The sequence below is a fragment of the Coregonus lavaretus genome, assembly GCF_964263955.1.
Source record: "Coregonus lavaretus genome assembly, chromosome: 28".
In the NCBI taxonomy this organism is placed as follows: domain Eukaryota; kingdom Metazoa; phylum Chordata; class Actinopteri; order Salmoniformes; family Salmonidae; genus Coregonus; species Coregonus lavaretus.
The window spans coordinates 7,090,994-7,115,022 of NC_140015.1; the positions used below are offsets into that span (position 1 = coordinate 7,090,994).

A 24,029-nucleotide genomic window follows, 5' to 3' on the forward strand; every position below is an offset into this window, starting at 1 on the left:
TCTATCAGTCATTCTAAGATAAACACCAGTGAGCTCCCTAGACATCCTGGTATCCTTGGCATTCAGACTTTGTGACACCAAGAGTGACCTATCTACTGGATTTAACCTCGTCCCTAAAACCATGTGAAAACACGTCATATCACACATAAAAAAATATATTACACAAAGAAACAATACTACAAGAATACATAAACTCAAAGTAAAAATTATCATGTGACTCATCAGCAACAAGTTGAATGTGCATCCCCTCTGATGGTTAGATAAGACTGCTCAATATTATAAATCCACTCTCATTGGTTTTAGACAAGAAGGAAATTTGGACAATTTATACAAAATACGTTTTTATTCACAATTTCAATATTATTTTTTTCAAGTAGACAGGCAATACAGTTCAGTTCAACACAGGTACAAAAGGGAAATACAAAATATAAATAATAATTTATACAAATAAAAAACAATAATTTATGGATTTAAATATAATAAATAGACTAACAGGGTCCCACATGATTGTATTCATGCTTTATAAACTGGTAAGGGCGTAGCTTCTGAGATGAGTCTGGATGATCAGTACATCTGTGCTGCAAGGATATCCAATCTTTGCAGATGACGTTTCGTCTCTTTCCTGATGAGCTCCCACGCCTGTGCACTGTAGTTCTGAAAAACACAGAACATTTTAAATATTAGTGGGGTGAACTTTCTTGGCAATTTAATGACCATTTTGTCTTGAACAACAAAGAAAGGATTGGTGTCGTATGTATTAAGCTTCTCAGAGTAGGAGTGCTGATTTAGGATCAGTTTTGCCTTTTAGATTTTTATAAATAGGAGGACAGAGGAGACCTGAGAGAAGACCTGATACTAGATCAGCACTTCTTCTCTGAGACTCTTGATACATATGGCCCCAGAACCTAATTTTTTTTAAGGAACCCTGCTCCTGTTTAGCCTAGCCTAGTTTATACTAATTTGATTACAGGTATCAAACACGTTTCCATACGAAACCAAACTCACCATTTTTCTCAGAACCTTCCTATTCAACTTCTTGAAGTACCGTTTCAGTCTCCTCTCAGGTTTCATGGCAGGTGATACCTGTTGGACAAAATTAAACAAAACATTAGCGTCATCTTAATTCGACCTCTTTTTTAAATGAGAATTTTCCTGCACGGCAGGAAATGGAAACTTACAGCGTATTCAAGGTTTAAAAAGGATTCTAAAGTTTGTAATTTCCACTTTAAGATATCAAACTTGAATGTCCATTAATTATAATCTGCAATAATCTACATTTCTCATTGCTGCAGTATTATTTTTGTGATGTTGCAAACTGGCTCAAAATCTATAATAACCCATATACAGTACATTCGAAAATATTCAGACCCCTTTCCTTTTTCTACATTTTGTTACGTTACAGCCTTATTCTAAAATGTATCAAAGAAAACAAATTCCTCATCGATCTACAGAAAATAACCCATAATGACAATGCAAAAACAGAAATACCTTATTTACATAAGTATTCAGACCCTTTGCTATGAGACTCATAATTGAGCTGAGGTGAATCCTGTTTCCATTGATCATCGTTGAGATGTTTCTACAGGTGAAGTCCACCTGAGGTAAAATCAATTGATTGGGCATGATTTTGAAAGGCACACACCTGTCTATATAAGGTACCACAGTTGACAGTGCATGTCAGAGCAAAAACCAAGCCCTGAGGTCAAAGGAATTGTCCGTAGAGCTCTGAGACAAGATTGTGTCGAGGCACAGATCTGGGTAAGGGTACCAAAAAATGTCTGCAGCATTGAAGGTCCCCAAGAAAACAATGGCCTCCATCATTATTAAATGGAAGAACTTTGGAACCACCAGGACTCTCCTAGAGCTGGCCACCCTGCCAAACTGAGCAACCAGGGGAGAAGGGCCTTGGGCAAGGAGGTGGCCAAGAACCCGATGGTCACTCTGATAGAGCTCCAGATTTCCTCTGTGGAGATGGGAGAATCTTCCAGAAGGACAACCATCTCTGCAGTACTCCACCAATCAGGCCTTTATGGTAGAGTGGCCAGACGGAAGCCATTACTCAGTAAAAGGCACATGACAGCCCGCTTGGAGTTTGCCAAAAGGCACCTAAAGGACTCTCAGACCATGAGAAACTAGATTCTCTGGTCTGATGAAACCAATATTTAACTCTTTGGCCTGAATGCCAAGGGTCACATCTGGAGGAAACCTGGCACCATCCCTATGGTGAAGTATGGTGGTGGAAGCATCATGCTGTGGGGATGTTTTTCAGCGGCAGAGCGATCCTTGATTAAAACCTGCTCCAGAGCTCTCAGGACCTCAGACTGGGGCGAAGGTTCACCTTCCAACAGGACAACGACCCTAAACACACAGCCAAGACAATGCAGGAGTGGCTTCGGGAAAGGTCTCTGAATGTTCTTGATTGGCCCAGCCAGAGCCCAGACTTGAGCGAGACCCGATCGAACATCTCTGGAGAGACCTGAAAATAGTCCCCCTTGGCGTTTTTTCCTATTTTGTTGGATTACAACCTGTAATTTAAATTGATTTTTATTTGGATTTCATGTAATGGACATACACAAAATAGTCTAAATTGGTGAAGTGAAATGAAAAAAAATTACTTGTTTCAAAAGAATTCTACAAAATAAATCACAGAAAAGTGGTGCATGCATATGTATTCACCCCTTTTGCTATGAAGCCCCTAAATAAGATATTGTGCAACCAATTACCTTCAGAAGTCACACAACTAGTTAAATAAAGTCCACATGTAGGCAATCTAAGTGTCACATGATCTCAGTATATATACACCTGTTCTGAAAGGCCCCAGAGTCTGAAACACCACTAATCAAGGGGCACCACCAAGCAAGCGGCACCATGAAGACCAAGGAGCTCTCCAAACAGGTCAGGGACAAAGTTGTGGAGAAGTACAGATCAGGGTTGGTTATAAAAAAAATATTAGAAACGTTGAACATCCCACGGAGCACCATAAAATCCATTGTAAAAAAAATGGAAAGAATGTGGCACCACAACAAACCTGCCAAGAGAGGGCCGCCCACCAAAACTAATGGACCAGGCAAGGAGGGCATTAATCAGAGAGGCAACAAAGAGACCAAAGATAACCCTGAAGGAGCTGCAAAGCTCCACAGCGGAGATTTGAGCATCTGTCCATAGGACCACTTTAAGCCGTACACTCCATAGAGCCGGGCTTTACGGAAGAGTGGCCAGAAAAAAGCCATTGCTTAAAGAAAAAAATAAGCAAACACGTTTGGTGTTCGCCAAAAGGCATGTGGCAGACTCCCTAAACATATGGAAGAAGGTACTCTGGTCAGATGTGACTAAAATTGAGCTTTTTGGCTATCAAGGAAAACGCTATGTCTGGCGCAAACCCAACACCTCTCATCACCCCGAGAACACCATGCTGTGGGGATGTTTTTCATCGGCAGGGACTGGGAAACTGATCAGAATTGATGGAATGATGGATGGCGCTAAATACAGGGAAAGTCTTGAGGGAAACCTGTTTCAGTCTTCCATAGATTTGAGACTGGAACGGAGGTTCACCTTCCAGCAGGACAATGACCCTAAGCATACTGCTAAAGCAACACTCGAGTGGTTTAAGGGGAAACATTTAAATGTCTTGGAATGGCCTAGTCAAAGCCCAGACCTCAATCCAATTGAGAATCTGGGGCATGACTTAAAGATTGCTGTACACCAGCGGAACCCATCCAACTTGAAGGAGCTGGAGCAGTTTTGCCTTGAAGAATGGGCAAAATCACAATGGCTAGATGTGCCAAGCTTATAGAGACATACCCCAAGAGACTTGCAGCTGTAATTGCTGTAAAAGGTGGCTCTACAAAGTATTGACTTTGGGGGGTTGAATAGATAGGCACGCTCAAGTTTTCTATTTTTATGTCTTATTTCTTGTTTGTTTCACAATAAAACATATTTTGCATCTTCAAAGTGGTAGGCATGTTGTGTAAATCAAATGATACAACCCACCCCCAAAATCCATTTTAATTCCAGGTTGTAAGGCAACAAAATAGGAAAAATGCCAAGGAGGGTGAAAACTTTCGCAAGCCACTATAGTTGTGCAGCAATGCTCCCTATCCAACCTGACAGAGCTTGAGAGGATCTGCAGATACAGGTGTGCCAAGCTTGTAGCATCATACCCAAGAAGACTCAAGGCTGTAATCGCTGTCAAAGGTGCTTCAACAAAGTACTGAGTAAAGGGTCTGAATACTTATGTAAATGTGATATTTCCATTTCTTACTGTTAAGACATTTGCAAACATTTCTAAAACACGGTTTTTCCTTTGTCATTATGGGGTATTGTGTGTAGATTGATGAGGGGAAAAAACAATTTAATCCATTTTAGAATAAGGCTGTAACGTAACATGTGGAAGAAGTCAAGGGGTTGCACTTCATACGTAGATTTGTTCACTTCTAGAGTTAGTAGGCTACACCTAAAACAGGGCCCTCCAACCCTGTTCCTGGAGAGATACCGTCCTTTAGGTTTTCACTCCAGTCCTAATCTAGCACACCTGATTAATTAGCTGCTTGATAAACTGAATCAGGTTAGTTACAACTGGGGTTGGAGCGAAAACCTACAGGAGGGTAGCTCTCCATGAACAGGGTTGGAGAGCCCTGACCTCAACAGTGATTATACTTTAAAATAGACTCGTTACTTACACAGGAATTAAGGTTCTCAAATTGGCGTTCAAGAATGTTGAGGAAATCATCCAGGTTTTTCTTGTCCCAGGTGACAGCATTCATATTCCCATCAAACAGTTTTGTGATTTCATAGATGGTCTCGTTCAGGAACCTGACTTTGTCCTCAAACTCCACAGGATGATATAAAACAAATATTAGAAACAGTATAGGCTTCCGTTATGGCATCAATATAACATTGGGTCAAGACTGCTATACCAAAGCATATCAGAACATGATGAGTCAAAATTCAAGTCTTTACCTCAGCATCATCTATGTGTCTGTAAAGTGATGTTGGGAAAAAGACAGGGGCATTCTGCTTTGTGATATCTCCTCCCTGGAAAACAATCAATATAGTATGTTAAGTCACGTGTCAAATACTTCAAGAACAATCAAGACTGACATAAAGTATAGCTTATACTGCAAGTACAGTAGGCCTAATGTAGATAGCCTCTCTTGATATCTCTGTCACTATAGCCTTAGCGCCCTTTTACTATGGCTATTCAAATATAGGCTAACAGTTTTCTGACAAAGAGGCTAAACATGAAACGTATTACTATTTTACTTGGTTGGTTGTTTTGCTGTCCTTAATACATGCATTCAGTCTGCTCTTACAGCGTGCTGATAACTCACCATCTGGTCCAGCAGGGAAAGGTATTCTGCGCTCAAGTGTCCGTAGTGGTGTCGGATCCAGTCACAGCAATGACACACGCTCTGCATACTGCAAATAATAAGAAAAATACACGTCCAACTCTGCATTGTATACATTGTAAATAGCAGTTTGTTTCGCTCTTAGTTTTCCACATGAGTTTGAACATCTTGCCTGTGTTAAGTAGTTTTATGTGGAGTTGGGAAAGGGAAAACTGTATGGAGAATTTCCCCCGATCAACCTACCGGAGAAGGGGACTTTCACTTTCCAGACTACACATGCAGCCATAGGAATTCCATGCCTGCTCCGTCTTCTGGACGACCAAATCCCAATAAATCTATACACATTCTCCTTGAAATCAGCGTTGAATGATAGTTGAACAACACGATAACATTATTAAATGTAGATATCGGCTAGGCTATTAGCGAGAATAGGCTATTCACGAGCTATGCTTTCAACTGCTAATAATTTCGCGTGAACAGATTTAAAAAAGTCTGATAACAAATTCGTCGAAGTCGAAATAAAACCCACACTTCTTAACAAATGTAGCCATATAAGACATTAATTTAGTTGGTTTCGTTCAAAGTTAGTCCGAAATATTGTTCCACAGCTCCGGCAAGTCCTCTGCTGTTGCGCTACAAATGAAAAGTGAATGGGAGACGTCAGCTTCACTACCTCAATCTCTCAACTATCATTTTCACAATGACGTAACCAACTTTCACCCTACTGTTGTCTGCTGGTGATGCAATGTTGACAAGCAACGACTACCTGATTTGTTGGAACTTTCTATTTGTCGTTTTCTTTAAAAGGGGAAAATGAAAAATAATAGGTGACTATAGTTCCTTGGTATAGGCTACGATATCAGGGATATTTTCCCTATAATGAATAGTTTTGACAGAGCTATAACCTACTGTTGTGTGTGTGTGTGTGTGAATGTGTGTGTGTGTGTGTCATAGTGTGGTGACCGTTTTTGAATGACTATGCAAGGTCAAATCTTGGCATTGATTTATTTCCTATCATATGTTTCCTGTAGGTGTTGACCAGGTTTGCACACACTGCAGCAGGGATTTTGGCCCACTCCTCCATACAGACCTTCTCCAGAGCCTTCAGGTTTCGGGGCTGTCGCTGGGCAATACGGACTTTCAGCTCCCTCCAAAGATTTTCTATTGGGTTCAGGTCTGGAGACTGGCTAGGCCACTCCAGGACCTTGAGATGCTTCTTACGGAGCCACTCCTTAGTTGCCCTGGCTGTGTGTTTCGGGTCATTGTCATGCTGGAAGACCCAGCCACGACCCATCTTCAATGCTCTTACTGAGGGAAGGAGGTTGTTGGCCAAGATCTCGCGATACATGGCCCCATCCATCCTCCCCTCAATACGGTGCAGTCGTCCTGTCCCCTTTGCAGAAAAGCATCCCCAAAGAATGATGTTTCCACCTCCATGCATCACGGTTGGGATGGTGTTCTTGGGGTTGTACTCATCCTTCTTCTTCCTCCAAACACGGCGAGTGGAGTTTAGACCAAAAAGCTCTATTTTTGTCTCATCAGACCACATGACCTTCTCCCATTCCTCCTCTGGATCATCCAGATGGTCATTGGCAAACTTCAGACGGGCCTGGACATGCGCTGGCTTGAGCAGGGGGACCTTGCGTGCGCTGCAGGATTTTAATCCATGACGGCGTAGTGTGTTACTAATGGTTTTCTTTGAGACTGTGGTCCCAGCTCTCTTCAGGTCATTGACCAGGTCCTGCCGTGTAGTTCTGGGCTGATCCCTCACCTTCCTCATGATCATTGATGCCCCACGAGGTGAGATCTTGCATGGAGCCCCAGACCGAGGGTGATTGACCGTCATCTTGAACTTCTTCCATTTTCTAATAATTGCGCCAACAGTTGTTGCCTTCTCACCAAGCTGCTTGCCTATTGTCCTGTAGCCCATCCCAGCCTTGTGCATCTCTACAATTTTATCCCTGATGTCCTTACACAGCTCTCTGGTCTTGGCCATTGAGGAGAGGTTGGAGTCTGTTTGATTGAGTGTGTTGACAGGTGTCTTTTATACAGGTAACGAGTTCCAACAGGTGCAGTTAATACAGGTAATGAGTGTAGAACAGGAGGGCTTCTTAAAGATAACTAACAGGTCTGTGAGAGCCGAAATTCTTACTGGTTGGTAGGTGATCAAATACTTATGTCATGCAATAAAATGCAAATGAATTATTTAAAAATCATACAATGTGATTTTCTGGATTTTTGTTTTAGATTCCGTCTCTCACAGTTGAAGTGTACCTATGATAAAAACTACAGATGTCAGAGTGGTGTGTAAGATGCGTGGAAGGAATCAAGCGCAGGAACAGGATGACTTCAACCGTCTTTAGTAATGTTCAAAAACACGTGAACAATGAGTCGCCAACCCAACCGGGTGGCGCAAACAATTACGCACAAAAACACAGTGCGTCTAAACAAGAAAAGCGCACGCAGTGCGAGCTCTCGGGTAACAACAACGAGAGATACAATAAACTTCTCAGAGGCAGGCTGACAATAAACAATCACGCATAACACCTGACCCAAACACACGAAACTAAATAGGGAAACAATTAAGACACAAATAAGGGACAGGTGTTATGAACAGACAAAACCAAATGAACATGAAACATAGAACGGTGGCAGCTAGTACTCCGGAGACGACGACCGCCGAAGCCTGCCCGAACAAGGAAGAGGAGCAGCCTCGGCCGAAACCGTGACAGTACCCCCCCCTTGACGCGCGGCTCCAGCCGTGCGCCGACCCGGAGCTCGGGGACGACCCGGACGACGCGGAGCAGGTCGCGCAGGATGACCCCGATGGAAATCGTTCAGTAGGGACTGGTCTAATACGTCCCTCCTTGGCACCCAGCACCGCTCCTCCGGACCGTACCCCTCCCACTCCACGAGATATTGAAGACCCCCCATCCGGCGTCTAGAATCCAGGATGGACCTCACGGTGTACGCCGGAGCCCCCTCGATGTCCAACGGGGGCGGAGGAGTCTCCTCAATCTCAAAGTCCTGGAGTGGACCAGCTACCACCGGCCTGAGGAGAGACACATGGAACGAGGGGTTAATATTTTTGTAATCAACAGGTAGTTCTAACCTATAACTCACCTCGTTCAATCTCCTCAGGACTTTAAATGGCCCCACAAACCGCCGACCCAGCTTCCGGCAGGGCAGGCGGAGGGGCAGGTTTCTGGTTGAGAGCCAGACTCGATCTCCAGGTGCGTACACTGGCCCCTCACTGCGGTGTAGGTCGGCGCTCGTCTTCTGTCGACGTATGGCACGCTGCAGATGGACGTGTGCAGCGTCCCACGTCTCCTCCGAGCGCCGCACCCACTCATCCACAGCGGGGGCCTCGATCTGGCTCTCATGCCATGGTGCCAGAACCGGCTGGTACCCTAATACACACTGAAAAGGGGTTAGTTGGGTGGAGGAGTGGCGAAGAGAGTTCTGTGCCATCTCGGCCCAGGGCACATATCTCGCCCACTCCTCCGGCCGGCCCTGACAGTATGACCTCAGAAACCTACCCACGTCCTGGTTGACACGTTCAACCTGCCCATTACTCTCCGGGTGGTAACCCGAGGTAAGGCTTACCGAAACCCCCAACCGTTCCATAAATGCTCTCCACACTCTAGAGGTGAACTGGGGGCCTCGGTCAGACACTATATCCTCGGGTACCCCGTAGTGCCGGAAGACATGGGTGAACAGAGCCTCTGCGGTCTGTAGGGCAGTGGGTAGACCCGGCATGGGAAGGAGACGACAGGCCTTAGAGAACCGATCCACAACGACCAGGATGGTAGTATTCCCCTGTGAGGGGGGAAGGTCGGTAACAAAATCCACCGAGAGGTGGGACCAGGGTCGTTGTGGAATAGGCAGGGGTTGTAACTTACCCCTGGGCAAATGTCTGGGCGCCTTACACTGGGCACACACCGAACAGGAGGAGACATAAATCCTCACATCCCTAGCTAACGTTGGCCACCAGTACTTCGTGCTAAGGCAGTGCACTGTCCGGCCGATACCCGGATGGCCAGAGGAGGGGGACGTATGAGCCCAACAAATGAGGCGATCGCGTACCTCGAGCGGAACGTACGTCCGACCCACAGGACACTGTGGAGGACTCGGGTCGGTGCGTAACGCCCGCTCGATCTCACCATCAACCTCCCACACCACCGGAGCAACCAGACAGGACTCCGGTAGTATGGGCGTGGACTCAACTGACCTCTCCTCTGCGTCATACCGCCGAGACAGAGCATCTGCCTTCCCGTTCTGGGACCCAGGGATGTATGTGATTTTAAACACAAACCGGGCTAGGAACATAGTCCAGCGAGCCTGGCGAGGATTCAGTCTCCTAGCTGCCCGGATGTACTCCAGGTTACGATGGTCAGTTAGAATGAGGAAAGGGTGTTGAGCCCCCTCGAGCCAATGCCGCCACACCTTTAGGGCCTGTACCACGGCTAACAGCTCCCTGTCTCCTACGTCATAATTCCGCTCCGCCGGACTGAGCTTCTTACTGTAAAACGCACAGGGACGGAGTTTAGGTGGAGTGCCAGAACGCTGGGAAAGAACGGCCCCTATCCCGGCCTCTGACGCGTCCACCTCTACTTGGAACGGTAAAGAGGGATCCGGATGCGCCAACACCGGCGCCGAGGTAAACAGGTCCTTCAGTCTCCCAAATGCCCTGTCCACCTCAGCTGACCACCGCAAGCGCACCGGACCCCCCTTTAACAGAGACGTTATGGGAGCTGCCACCTGTCCAAAACCCCGGATAAACCTCCGGTAATAATTCGCAAAACCCAAGAACCGTTGCACCTCCTTCACAGTGGTTGAGGTCTGCCAATTACGCACAGCTGACACCCGGTCTACCTCCATCTTCACCCCTGACGCAGATAACTGGTAACCCAGAAAGGAGACCGACTTCTGGAAAAACAGACATTTCTCTGCCTTGACATATAGGTCATGCTCCAACAGCCTCCTCAATACTCGGCGCACCAGGGCTACATGCTCAGCACGGGTAGGGCTATACACCAGAATGTCGTCGATGTACACAACTACTCCCTGTCCCTGCATGTCCCGGAAAATCTCATCGACGAAGGATTGGAAGACTGAGGGAGCATTCATCAACCCATATGGCATGACTAGATACTCGTAGTGTCCGGAAGTCGTGCTAAACGCTGTCTTCCATTCATCGCCCTCTCGAATGCGCACCAAGTTATATGCGCTCCTAAGATCCAATTTTGTAAAGAACTGCGCACCGTGCAGTGACTCCGTCATAGTCGCAATCAGAGGAAGTGGATAGCTGTACTTCACTGTGATCTGATTGAGACCGCGGTAATCAATACACGGGCGCAGACCTCCATCCTTTTTCTTCACAAAAAAGAAACTTGAGGAAGCGGGTGAAACGGAGGTCCGTATGTATCCCTGTCTAAGAGACTCAGAGATGTACGTCTCCATAGCCTTTCTCTCCTCTTGAGACAAGGGATACACATGGCTCCGCGGGAGAGCTGCTCCTGACTGGAGATCTATCGCACAATCCCCCCGTCTATGAGGCGGCAGCTGCGCCGCCCTAGTCTTACTGAACGCCAGTGCCAAATCCTCATACTCGGGGGGAATCTGCAGTGCTGGCATTAGATTCGGACTCTCCACCGAGGTCGCCCCTATGGAAACACCCAGACACCGCCCCTCACATTGAGCAGACCACCCTTTAAGAGCTTTCTCTCGCCACCTAATAATAGGGTCATGAGTCATCAACCAGGGAAGACCCAGCACTACCGGATACGCAGGAGAGTCAATCAGATAGAGCTGAATTATCTCCTCATGACCCTCCTGCGCCATCATCTGAAGGGGTGCTGTGACTTCCCTAATCAACCCAGACCCTAACGGACGGCTATCTAGGGCATGGACGGGGAAAGGCTTATCCACTGGAAGGAGAGGGATCCCTAACTCTAAACAAAACTGGCGATCTACAAAATTCCCAGCTGCGCCTGAATCTACCAGCGCCTTATGCTGGGAACGAGGTGCAACCTGTGGGAAACAAACAGGCAAGGTTAGGTGCACGACAGAAAGCTCTGGGTAAGCAGGGCGCCTACTCACCTGGGTGGACCCCCCAATGCGTGACCTGCCTTCTCCCTCACTGGAGAACCCGCCCCAACACCTAGCCGCGGTGTGCCCTCCACGACCACAGTTGGTGCAAGGGCCGGGTCCCCTCGGGCTCCTCCTCCTCCGTTCCCTAGCGCCAGCACCTCCGAGCTCCATAGGGCTCGGCTCGGAGGTGCTGGAGAGTGGAATGGGCGAACCCCCCCTCCCGGGACGCCCACGGGTGGCGAGCAGGGTATCCAGCCGGATGGCCATGTCGACAAGCTGGTCGAAAGTCAACGAAGTGTCCCTGCACGCCAACTCTCGCTGGACGTCCTCCCGGAGGCTGCAGCGGAAATGGTCGATATGGGCCCGCTCATTCCACCCTGCATCAGCCGCTAGGGTCCGAAACTCCAAGGCAAAGTCCTGGGCGCTCCTCATCCCCTGTCGGAGGTAGAATAGCCGCTCCCCCGCCGCCTTCCCCTCTGGTGGATGGTCGAACACAGCACGGAAGCGGCGGGAGAACTCCGCATAGTTCGTGGTAGCGGCGTCCATTCTCCTCCACTCGGCGTTGGCCCACTCCAACGCCTTGCCGGTGAGACAGGAGATGAGGGCTGAGACGCTCTCGTGTCCCGAGGGCGCCGGGTGTACGGTGGCGAGGTAGAGCTCCACCTGCAGCAGGAACCCTTGACACCCGGCAGTGGAGCCGTCGTACGCCCTCGGGAGCGAGAGCCGAATCCCACTTGGTTCCGGAGATGAGACAGGAGGGCTGACCGATGGAGCTGGGTCGGTTCGTGGAGGTGTGGGAACCCCGCTGGTCTCCCATCGGTGCAGGGTATTCATCACCCCCTCCAGGGCGTGACAGACCTGATTGATGCGGTCCTCCTGACCACGAAGACGTTCAGCCATCTCGGCTGTCGGCGTGGTCTCTCCTGCTGATTCCATGATGATGCGTGATTCTGTCAGAGTGGTGTGTAAGATGCGTGGAAGGAATCAAGCGCAGGAACAGGATGACTTCAACCGTCTTTAGTAATGTTCAAAAACACGTGAACAATGAGTCGCCAACCCAACCGGGTGGCGCAAACAATTACGCACAAAAACACAGTGCGTCTAAACAAGAAAAGCGCACGCAGTGCGAGCTCTCGGGTAACAACAACGAGAGATACAATAAACTTCTCAGAGGCAGGCTGACAATAAACAATCACGCATAACACCTGACCCAAACACACGAAACTAAATAGGGAAACAATTAAGACACAAATAAGGGACAGGTGTTATGAACAGACAAAACCAAATGAACATGAAACATAGAACGGTGGCAGCTAGTACTCCGGAGACGACGACCGCCGAAGCCTGCCCGAACAAGGAAGAGGAGCAGCCTCGGCCGAAACCGTGACAACAGACCTCTACATGCTTTGTAAGTAGGAAAACCTGCAAAATCGGCAGCGTATCAAATACTTGTTCTCCCCACTGTAGAACTGTAGAATTTAGAATGTGCAAGACGTCAATGAGCAAACAATGTCTAAACTGCATCATCTCAATGTATACAGGATACATCATGCCTACCCACTAAGCACGGTGCTGTCTGGATCGGCCGTCTTTATTTGGTCTGATTTTTGTGAAGTCCGGACTTAATTTCAACGTCCACGGACAAGTTTGGATAGCACAGTACAGTAGAGACCAGTAGAGTACAGTTCATTACAGTAGAGTGTACAGTACAGTACCGTACAATACAGTAGAGCACAGTAGAGTACAGTTCATTACAGTACAGCATACAGTGCAGTAAAGTAAAGAAAAGTAAAGTATAATTCAGTGCAGTAGAGTACAGCACAGTATAGTGTAGCCTACTTTACTCTAATGTACTAAACTGTACTGAATTAAACTCTACTGTAATCTACTGAATTAATATCTACTGTACTATACTGAATAAAACTCTACTGTCCTCTACACTACCGTTGTGACGAGTACTGAGGATACGAAGAGGCAGGACGCAGACGCAGGAATCAACAATGTAAAGGATTACTAAACACTGAGCAATACAACAAAGAGCGAGAACACAACAAGACACTAACAATCACACACAACACAACACTGAACAGTCCAGGGCTATATAGGGGTGGTGATGAGATGATGAGGTGCAGGTACGCTGGAGGTTATTAGGGTGCATTGGGTTTCCATTCTGGTGTTGCCGAGGTGGTGCGCTCAGACCAGTGGCTCAGTAGACTGGCGAATCAGAGCGCCGGAGGGGAGCAACGGGAGGAGACGTGACAGAATCCCCCCCCCTCCCCCCGGTTGCGCGGCTCCCTCCGCAGGACGTCGCCAGCCAGGAGGACGACCCCGAGGACGAGGAGAGTCCAGCAGGTCCCTCACCGCATACGCCAGACTCCCGTCAATGTCCAGGGGCGGAGGGGGCGTACCCCGGGGGGCGGCGTCCGCCAGAGGACCAGGAACCACCGGCCTGAGGAGAGACACATGAAAAGTGGTTGAGACACGGTAGTGAGGGGGAAGGAGCAGCCGGTACGATACCTCATTTATCCACTGGAGGACCTTAAACGGCCCCACAAACCGGGGGCTCAGTTTCTTGCAGGGCAGGAAGAGAGGGAGGTTTTTAGTGGACAGCGAGACACGATCACCAGGCTGGAATACGGGGGCCTCACTGCGGTGGCGGTCGGCTTGGTCCTTCTGCCGACGAAAGGCCCTCTGGAGATGGACATGGGCAGCGTCACAGACCTGTCCGGCCTTGCGGAGCCACTCGTCAACAGCGGGCGCATCGGTCTGGCTGGGTGTCCAAGGGGCCAGGGCCGGCTGGTACCCCAGGACGCAGTGGAAGGGAGTGAGCCCCATGGAGGAGTGAACGAGGGAGTTGTGGGCATATTCTGCCCAGGGAAGAAACCTCGCCCACTCACCCTGCCGGTCCTGACAGTGGCAACGAAGAAACATCCCCAGCTCCTGGTTCATGCGCTCCACCTGCCCATTCGACTGAGGCCTATACCCGGAATTGAGGCTGGCCATGGCTCCGATCTTCTCCAGGAAAGCCTTCCACACTCGTGAGGTGAATTGGGGGCCACGGTCCGATGTCCTCCGGAAGTCCATAATGCCGGAAGACCTGTTGGAACAGGACCTCAGAGACAGTTGGCAGGCGCAGTTGGAGACGGAGGCAGGATAGGACCCTCCAGATCCTTCCTTTCTTCTGTATGGTGCATCCTGGAGAGTGCGTCGGCTTTCACATTCTGGGATCCTGGGTGGTAGGACAGAATAAACTGAAAGCGAGTAAGAATTTGGGTCCACCAGTCTTGACGAGAGTTCATCGGTTTCGCTGCCCATATGTGCTCCAAATTCCGGTGGTCAGTGAGAATCCGGAATGGATGGACTGCATCCTCCAGCCAGTGTCTCCATTCCTTCAGAGCGAGGACCACCGCCAAAAGCTCCCTGTCTCCAACTCCATAGTTCCTCTCTGCGGGGGTAGGCTTTTTCGAGAAAAAGGCACAGGGATACATTTTCTCTGGCTTACCTTGCCGCTGGGAGAGGATCCCACCCACGCCCTCCTCAGATGCGACCACCTCCAGGATGAAAGGACGAGCTGGATCTGGGTGTTTTTGGAGGAGCGCTGAGATTAACCTCTCATTCAGCCTCTTGAAGGCAGCGTCAGCCTCAGGGTTCCAGGCCAGCTTCTGAGGACCACCCTTAAGGAGAGAGGTGAGCGGGGCGGCTATGGAGCTGAAGGACCTGATGAAACGCCGGTGGAAATTTGCGAAGCCCAGAAAGCTCTGCAGGCCCTTGATGGTGGTGGGGACTGGCCATGACCTGACAGTGTCTGTCTTCGCTCTTTCCATGAACACCCCCTGAGGACTGATCCTGTATCCCAGGAAGGAGATGGCCTGTTGGTGGAATTCTCGGAACACGTCATTGACGAAGGACTGGAACACGGAAGGTGCGTTGGCGAGGCCGTAGGGCATGACGCTGTATTCATAGTGGCCTGAGGTAGTGCTGAATGCCGTCTTCCACTCGTCTCCTTCCCGGATTCGGATCAGATTGTAGGCACTCCTCAGGTCCAACTTGGTAAAGTACCTGGCCCCTCGCAGCTGCTCGATGGCCGATGGAACCAGAGGGAGGTGGTACCGGTACTTGGTGGTGACTGCGTTCAACCCCAAGTAGTCAATGCACGGCCTCAGTCCTCCGTCTTTTTTGACCACGAAGAAGCTGGCGGAGGCAGGTGAGGTAGAGCGTCTGATGAACCTGTTTCAGGGTCTCCGCCACATACTTCTCCATGGCCTCAGTCTCCACTATGGAGAGGGAGTAAATGCGACTCTTCGGGGGGTGTTGTCCCTCCAGCAGGTCAATGGCGCAGTCCCAGGGCCTGTGAGGAGGGAGACACTTAGCCTTGGAGGCAGAGAAGACGTCGGAGAGATCTGCATACTCATGTGGAATGATGGGCTGGAGGGCGGACTCCGGACTCGTGGAATACCACCGGCAGGCAGGTCCTCCGGCATGAGGGGGACCAGGCTGTGATCCTCTTGGTGATCCTATTGATGGTAGGGTTGTGTAGTCTGAGCCAGGGCAATCCCAAGACGATCCGGTGAAGGGGTGACGTGACGATGTGGAAGGACAGCTCCTCGTAGTGCTCCGGTAGTGTGGGAATGGTGATGGTGATGGGGAGAGTGACGTGCGTAATGGTGCCTGATTCAAGTGGTTTATTGTCCAGCGAGGTGACGTGTAGCGGAGAAGGCAGTGGCACGGTGGGCAACCCCCATTCAGAGACCAGCTCCCTATCTATAAGGTTCCCCGCTCATCCAGAATATATCATTGCTGTGGAAGGCAAAGAGAAGGAAGAACCATTCACCGTTAGGGGAACTAAAAACAATGGTTTGGTGACAGAACATTCACGGAGCGGCGACGGGAGTCATACCACCTAGATAGGGAGCCGCCAGGAGATCTGTGGACCGTGGTGGTGTTGGTGTGCTTCCCACCACCATGGGTGAGGACTCAGAGGCAAGGCGGCTTCCATAGCTCAGATGGGGTGAGCGTCGAGGCTCCGGGAGGTGTTGTAAACTCTGTCGGTCTCTCAACATGTCGTCAAGACGAATGGACGTGGCGATGAGGGTATCAAGGTCCATCTCGTCGTCCCGACATGCAAGTTCCGTCGTGATGTCCTCCCGTAAGCCTCTCCTGAAGGCTGTGCGCAGAGCATTCTCATTCCAGCCGGAAGACGCCACCACTGTGCGAAAGCTCAGGGCTTACTCGAATGCGGCCCCCTCTCCCTGTTGTAGCCGGAGGAGACGCTCACCCCCGTCCTTTCCCTCCGTGGGATGATCGAACACCACCCTGAATCGAGCGAGGAAGGTGGAGTAGGGAAGCGCCGCGGCCTCGCCTCCTTCCCAGACTGCTGTGGCCCAATCCAGCGCCTTTCCCTTCAGTTGCGAAATCACCAGCGCTATCCTGGCTTGGTCCGATGGAGATGCCCCACGCTGACGCGCCAGATACAGTGAAACCTGTAGCGGGAAGCCTCTAAATTTTGTCGTTTTCCCGTCATAGCGCTCCGGCAGGGCAAGGGGTCCCTCAGACATTGATGATAGCACGGGAGGAGGTGGACTGGGTGCACTTGCCGCTCCCTGAGGTGGAACCGGAGTGATGGTCAGTTTATGAAGCATTTGAAGCACTTCCTGCATGGTGGCGTTGAGCTGGGCAATCTGCTGCTGGTGCTGGTCGAGGCGCTGGGAAACTCCAGGATGATTACCTGCTGCATCCATTTTCGTGATTGGTGTGTGATTCTGTGACGAGTACTGAGGATACGAAGAGGCAGGACCCAGACGCAGGAATCAACAATGTAAAGGTTTACTAAACAAGAGTACAACAAAGAGCGCGTACACAACAAGACACTAACAATCACACACAACACAACACTGAACAGTCCAGGGCTGTATAGGGGTGGTGATGAGATGATGAGATGATGCAGGTGCGCTGGAGATGATTAGGGTGCGTTGGGTTTCCATTCCGGTGTTGCCGATGTGGTGCGCTCAGACCGGTGGCTCAGTAGACCGGCGAATCAGAGCACCGGAGGGAAGCAACGGTCCGGACCAGCCAAATGTGTACTTTTTGGGGGGCACAGCTCATTACGTTTTGGTCATTCAGCAGACGCTTTTATCTACAGCGACTTACAGTGCATTCAACTGGAGAGACCTGAAAATAGCTGTGCAACGACCCTCCCCATCCTACCTGACAGAGCTTGAGAAGATCTGCAGAGAAGAATGGGAGAAACTCCCCAAATACAGGTGTGCCAAGCTTATAGCGTCATACCCAAAAATACTTGAGTCTGTAATTGTTGCCAAAGGTGCTTCAACCAAGTACTGAGTAAAGGGTCTGAATACTTAGCTAACATAAGTGCATGTGACAGATGGGAGCAATAATGAATATTCTATGTTGCAATCTTCAGTTGGCTCTTCTTTCCTATATTAAATGGATTCAAAATGTATTATAGTGAGATAATGCTTACTTAATTGAGAATGTATGTGCAGTTGAAATTTGGCCATTGATTCAATGACCAAAAAAATACATATTTTCAACATCTGTAAATGACATATTTTCAACGTTCATTCAGAACCGAAAATGAACCAGATTTCAATGTCCAGAAAATACGTATTTTCAACATCCAGAAAATATGTATTTTAAATGTCCAGAAAATATGTATTTTCAACTTTCATTCAGAACCAAAAATTTAACTAATTTCTACTTCCGGAAAATACTTATTTTCAACGTCCAGAAAATATGTATTTTCTATTCCAGAAAATATATATTTTCTACTTTCAACATCTGGAAAATATATTTTTTAAACGACCGGAAAATAGGTATTTTCAACTTTCATTCAGAACCTAGAATGAACCTAACTTATTTTGGACGTCTTTTCAAAGTCATTTTGCTTACTGGGCAGACTTGTGCTACCAAGTTAAGTCACAAAAACCCTGTCTACCACATGTGACATCATCAGTCCTAACCAATGCCATTTTTATTAGGCCTACATGTAAATATGTTAGATTAAGGTCATCAGACTGTTAAATAGCCATCACTAGCCGGCCTCCACCCAGCAACCTGCCCTGAGCTTAGTCACTGTCACTAGCCGGCTACATCCCGATTACTCATCCCTGCACCTTAGAGGCTGCTACCCTATGTACAGTACATACAGTGGGAAAAAAAAGTATTTAGTCAGCCACCAATTGTGCAAGTTCTCCCACTTAAAAAGATGAGAGAGGCCTGTGATTTTCATCATAGGTACACGTCAACTATGACAGACAAAATGAGGGGGAAAAAATCCTCATAAGTATTTGGTCAATAACAAAAGTTTCTCAATACTTTGTTATATATCCTTTGTTGGCAATGACACAGGTCAAACGTTTTCTGTAAGTCTTCACAAGGTTTTCACACACTGTTGCTGGTATTTTGGCCCATTCCTCCATGCAGATCTCCTCTAGAGCAGTGATGTTTTGGGGCTGTCGCTGGGCAACACGGACTTTCAACTCCCTCCAAAGATTTTCTACGGGGTTGAGATCTGGAGACTGGCTAGGCCACTCCAGGACCTTGAAATGCTTCTTACGAAGCCACTCCTTCGTTGCCCGGGCGGTGTGTTTGGGATCATTGTCATGCTGAAAGACCCAGCCACGTTTCATCTTCAATGCCCTTGCTGATGGAAGGAGGTTTTCACTCAAAATCTCACGATACATGGCCCATTCATTCTTTCCTTTACACGGATCAGTCGTCCTGGTCCCTTTGCAGAAAAACAGCTCCAAAGCATGATGTTTCCACCCCCATGCTTCACAGTAGGTATGGTGTTCTTTGGATGCAACTCAGCATTCTTTGTCCTCCAAACACGACGAGTTGAGTTTTTACCAAAAAGTTCTATTTTGGTTTCATCTGACCATATGACATTCTCCCAATCCTCTTCTGGATCATCCAAATGCACTCTAGCAAACTTCAGGCTTAAGCAGGGGGACACGTCTGGCACTGCAGGATTTGAGTCCCTGGCGGCGTAGTGTGTTACTGATGGTAGGCTTTGTTACTTTGGTCCCAGCTCTCTGCAGGTCATTCACTAGGTCCCCCCGTGTGGTTCTGGGATTTTTGCTCACCGTTCTTGTGATCATTTTGACCCCACGGGGTGAGATCTTGCGTGGAGCCCCAGATCGAGCGAGATTATCAGTGGTCTTGTATGTCTTCCATTTCCTAATAATTGCTCCCACAGTTGATTTCTTCAAACCAAGCTGCTTACCTTTTGCAGATTCAGTCTTTCCAGCCTGGTGCAGGTCTACAATTTTGTTTCTGGTGTCCTTTGACAGCTCTTTGGTCTTGGCCATATTGGAGTTTGGAGTGTGACTGTTTGAGGTTGTGGACAGGTGTCTTTTATACTGATAACAAGTTCAAACAGGTGCCATTAATAGAGGTAACGAGTGGAGGCCAGAGGAGCCTCTTAAAGAAGAAGTTACAGGTCTGTGAGAGCCAGAAATCTTGCTTGTTTGTAGGTGACCAAATACTTATTTTCCACCAATATTTGCAAATAAATTCATTAAAAATCCTACAATGTGATTATCTGGAAAAAATTGTTGACGTGTACCTATGATGAAAATTACAGGCCTCTCTCATCTTTTTAAGTGGGAGAACTTGCACAATTGTTGGCTGACTAAATACTTTTTCCCCCCACTGTAGATATGGAACACTGGTCACCTTAATAACGTTCACATACTGTTTTACCCATTTCATGTGTATGTACTATATTCTAGTTAAGGCCATCCTATTCAACTATTGCTGTACCTATACTATTCCATCCAAATATTCTTCACATACACTACCGGTCAAAAGTTTTAGAACACCTACTCATTCAAGGGTTTTTCTTTATTTTTACTATTTTCTACATTGTAGAATAACACATATGGAATAATGTGCTCAGCACATGTGGGAACTCCTTCAAGACTGTTGGAAAAACATTCCAGGTGAAGCTGGTTGAGAGAATGCCAAGCGTGTGCAAAGCTGTCATCAAGGCAAAGGGTGGCTATTTGAAGAATCTCAAATATAAAATATATTTTGATTTGTTTAACAATTTTTTGGTTACTACATGATTCCATATGTGTTGTTTCATAGTTTTGATGTCTTCACTATTATTCTACAATGTAGAAAATAGTAAAAATAAAGAAAAACGCTTGAATGAGTAGGTGTTCTAAAACTTTTGACCGGTAGTGTACATATATACACTCCGGACTCCGACACTCCGACATTGCTCATCCTAATATTTATATATTTCTTATGTCATTTTACATTTACATTTAATGTCCATTCTTTTACTTTTAGATTTGTGTGTATTGTTGTGTATTGTTCGATATTACTGCACTGGTAGAGCTAGGAACACAAGCATTTCGCGACACCGCTATAATATCTGCTAAATATGTGTATGCAACAAATTACATTAGATTTTATTAAAATAGATTTCAGATGTAGAGGCCACATTTATTTAATTATAATATATTTCATCATTACAATAACACACATTTCGTATCAGGTTGCAATAATAAATACAGTATGCAATGGCCTTCATAAGTACAACAATAAATGCACTAAAACATTGTTACGTTGTGTATAGCCTAAATCAATCACATAATTATTCAGTATAAAAAATGTTTTACTCCACAGAGTTGTGAATACATTACAACACAATAAATGAATACGTTCAAAAACAAATAAATTAACATGTAAATAAATAATACATAATGCTCATTGGCTACTTAATGTTGTGTCTAGTCTTCGTAGGTGTGCCAGCACAACTGTCCTTACGTCTTCCCAGCCGCTTGCGCTGTGTTTCTGCATGAATTAAATACAATTATTAAGATTTTAGAATAGACACACGTTTTATCATCACATACATACATCCAGATTTGGTGAATGTACTCTCTTTGTAAGACAAATGGATCAACCTACCTCGCGTTTCAAGTAATTGTTAAGGAACTTGAAGTGAAGGCTCATCTTTTTGTTCACTCTTTTGACATATTTTGATAGTCTAGTTTTCATAGCCTTTACCTGTTGGAACAAAATACAAATATTTTAATATTGTGATGTATTTAACATGTAGCCACCTTATTTTATAATCGAATAGGATAGGATAATGTTTTCCTTTTTGCATTAATGTTAAGAGGAGAAATTACATACGCATTGGTCTAGCTCCGAGGTCTGGCGATGCAGGTCATTCATAAACCTGTCAACTCCTTTCTGGTCCCAGGCGGTGGACTCATATTTGCCACTGCTGTACAATTTCTTTATAGCTTTCAGAGTTTGCGAAATGAAGACAATCTGTTCGTCAGCCTAGAAGAAGAGGGCTTTGTATTAGTACATGCCTTATGAATTGAAGGCAAATCTAAGCAAATTGCATATTCATTATAACCTAATTATATTCAGACCCCATCACTATTTGCACATTTTGTTACGTTACAGCCTTATTCTAAAATTGATTCAATATCTATTTGTTTCATCACAATAACCCATAATGCCAAAGCCAAAACATGTTTTCAGACATTTTTGCAAATTTATTAAAAATAAAAAACAGTTTTTGCTTAATCTTTATGGGGTATTGTGTGCAGATTGATGTGGGGAAAAAACAATGTAATACATTTTAGAATAAGGCTGTAACGTAACAAAATGTGGAAAAAGTTAAGGGGTCTGAATACTTTCCGAATTCACTGTAAACTCTTAGAAAAAAAGGTTATGGATAGAACAAAACCTTTTTTTAAGAGTGTAGGCTATGCATATTTCTTACCTTGAAATTATCTACTTGTCTGTATTGCTTGTCAGGGAAAGTGATCTGAGTTTCTCGAGAGACTTCATGACCCTGAGATGCCAAAAAATTTAAACAAAATATGGCATTATTATTACTGTACATAAAGGAGTCAGGGAAATAAATGAAACATAGCAGCACGTGAAATGTTGAAAAGATGACAACAGCCCAATGACCAGGAACAAGTGAATAAACATTACCGCATAGCCTACCATTTTCTGAAGCATCGTTATGGTGTTTTTGCTGAACACTTGGAACATGCTCGGAGACCGAGGCAGTGTCCTCATCCAAGTGCATCCGATGGTTTTATTCCAGGTGCAAATCGTCAGGACCAAGAACATCCAAAGGTTGATTGAACCCATTTTAGCGAAGGTCTACTGTAGTTCTCGGTCTGTCCCAATCAACCGTGGTGCACTTCCGAAAGATAGCCTACTTTGTATAATTCCGACAAAAAAAAAAATATTTTCCCCAAAGGATAAAGAGATAAAGGTCTTCCTAATCGAACAATTTCTCCAATTCCCGAGTTCTGCCATGCTCCAACCTGTGTCGATCATTTATACAAAGATTCTGCACGGTGTTCCAAAAGTGAAAGGTGGAAGTCCCCATACACTTTCATACCTGAGAATATTGTTTTCCGTCTGGAAAAAATGCACCGAAAGGACAGGTGCATCTCTCAGATAATTGTTACATTCTTGATTTATTTGCTATTTTTTCATGAAATATTGGCCTATCAACCAGGAAAAAAAATATTAATAAAAAAAATGGAAATGTGAATCCATTTTATTCAGACTACGGCCTACATAAATATCACCATATAGAACAAAACTGAGTTTGGCCTTTGACTTCGAAAACAATAGCATTTTATATTGTCTTTGCAAACGCAACACCTTTTCATTTGCACACAGAAACTATGGTTTCCAACTACGTTGTAACCAATTGCTTAAAGGGAAATTGTGGTTTGTGGACCACAACTGCCTATTTAAAGACACAGATCAACCTTGGATGGGTTCTATCAATTACACACTCAACATGACTTTATTTCGTTTTAGAAACGGGTTTGGATTGTCTGAAATACTTTTGTAGAGCCCATCCTATATGCTCCCGCTTTTCAGAATAAGACACTGGTAGCATATACAGTGCACAGCCAGTATAGACCTTGGGAATACTGTTTAAATTGGAGCCTATATTGCAGGGGCTTTTGAATTTGGGCCTATAGCCACGTGTGCGTACAATATAGGCCTGTCAGGTAGATCATCCGTCAAAGTATTCCATATTCGTGTGTTTTTATTGGGCTTATAAATTAATATTGTATATATTTATTTATCCAGATATGTGAGTTGATGGGACCTCTGCATGTATTATCTTTCCACTATAGAGAATGAAGAGTAACAGCATGGTTAGCGATTGCAACGCTCCATTGAACTAACATTCAGAATTTGTTGCATGATATCCAATATATGTGTACTTGATATAATTAATAACTATACGAATCAACAATGTTTTACAGTGATATGATGATGGCTGGAATTCAGGAATTCAGAGTTTTGTAAAGGATTTTATTGTTTTTCATTGAAGATGATGTTGATATGCAATTGTCAGGAGGAATAACATCACATTTAGGATAACATGCCAAGGAAAAAGTCGTTTCATTTCAAGGTTGCATCACACCACAGAATTTTACAAAATTGCTAGCACAATTTCAACCAATATAAGGCATGTTTGTCTCTTTATTTATATATTATAGCCTACATGGCAATTATTTGCAACAAATAAGATATAAAGCTTACAGTGGCATA

General features: G+C 46.2%; 2 protein-coding genes across 3 annotated transcripts; both read right to left on the bottom strand.

The window, feature by feature from the left end:
• Window positions 1-358: 358 nt before the first annotated feature.
• Window positions 359-5,966, bottom strand: LOC311103384 (interferon a3-like). 2 transcript variants are annotated; one of them, XM_084144947.1, is made up of 6 exons: window positions 5,592-5,966; window positions 5,331-5,418; window positions 4,960-5,034; window positions 4,680-4,829; window positions 1,006-1,083; window positions 359-654 (listed from the first exon to the last, which is right to left on the bottom strand). In XM_084144947.1, the coding sequence occupies exons 1-6, from the start codon at window positions 5,624-5,626 to the stop codon at window positions 565-567; spliced, it is 516 nt and encodes a 171-aa protein (XP_084001073.1). In that variant the 5' UTR covers window positions 5,627-5,966; the 3' UTR covers window positions 359-564. The 2 variants fall into 2 exon arrangements, with proteins under 2 accessions (XP_084001073.1, XP_084001072.1); XM_084144946.1 differs by lacking the exon at window positions 5,592-5,966 and having other exon boundaries at window positions 5,331-5,567.
• A 15,213-nt stretch (window positions 5,967-21,179) lies between these two features.
• On the bottom strand, window positions 21,180-22,595 carry LOC311103851 (interferon a3-like; the record flags this gene model as incomplete). Its single annotated transcript, XM_084145488.1, has 5 exons — window positions 21,180-21,266; window positions 21,384-21,482; window positions 21,612-21,764; window positions 22,216-22,287; window positions 22,446-22,595. 5 exons carry the CDS (start codon window positions 22,593-22,595, stop codon window positions 21,180-21,182), a joined length of 561 nt encoding a protein of 186 aa, XP_084001614.1.
• Between the last annotated feature and the right edge of the window lie 1,434 nt (window positions 22,596-24,029).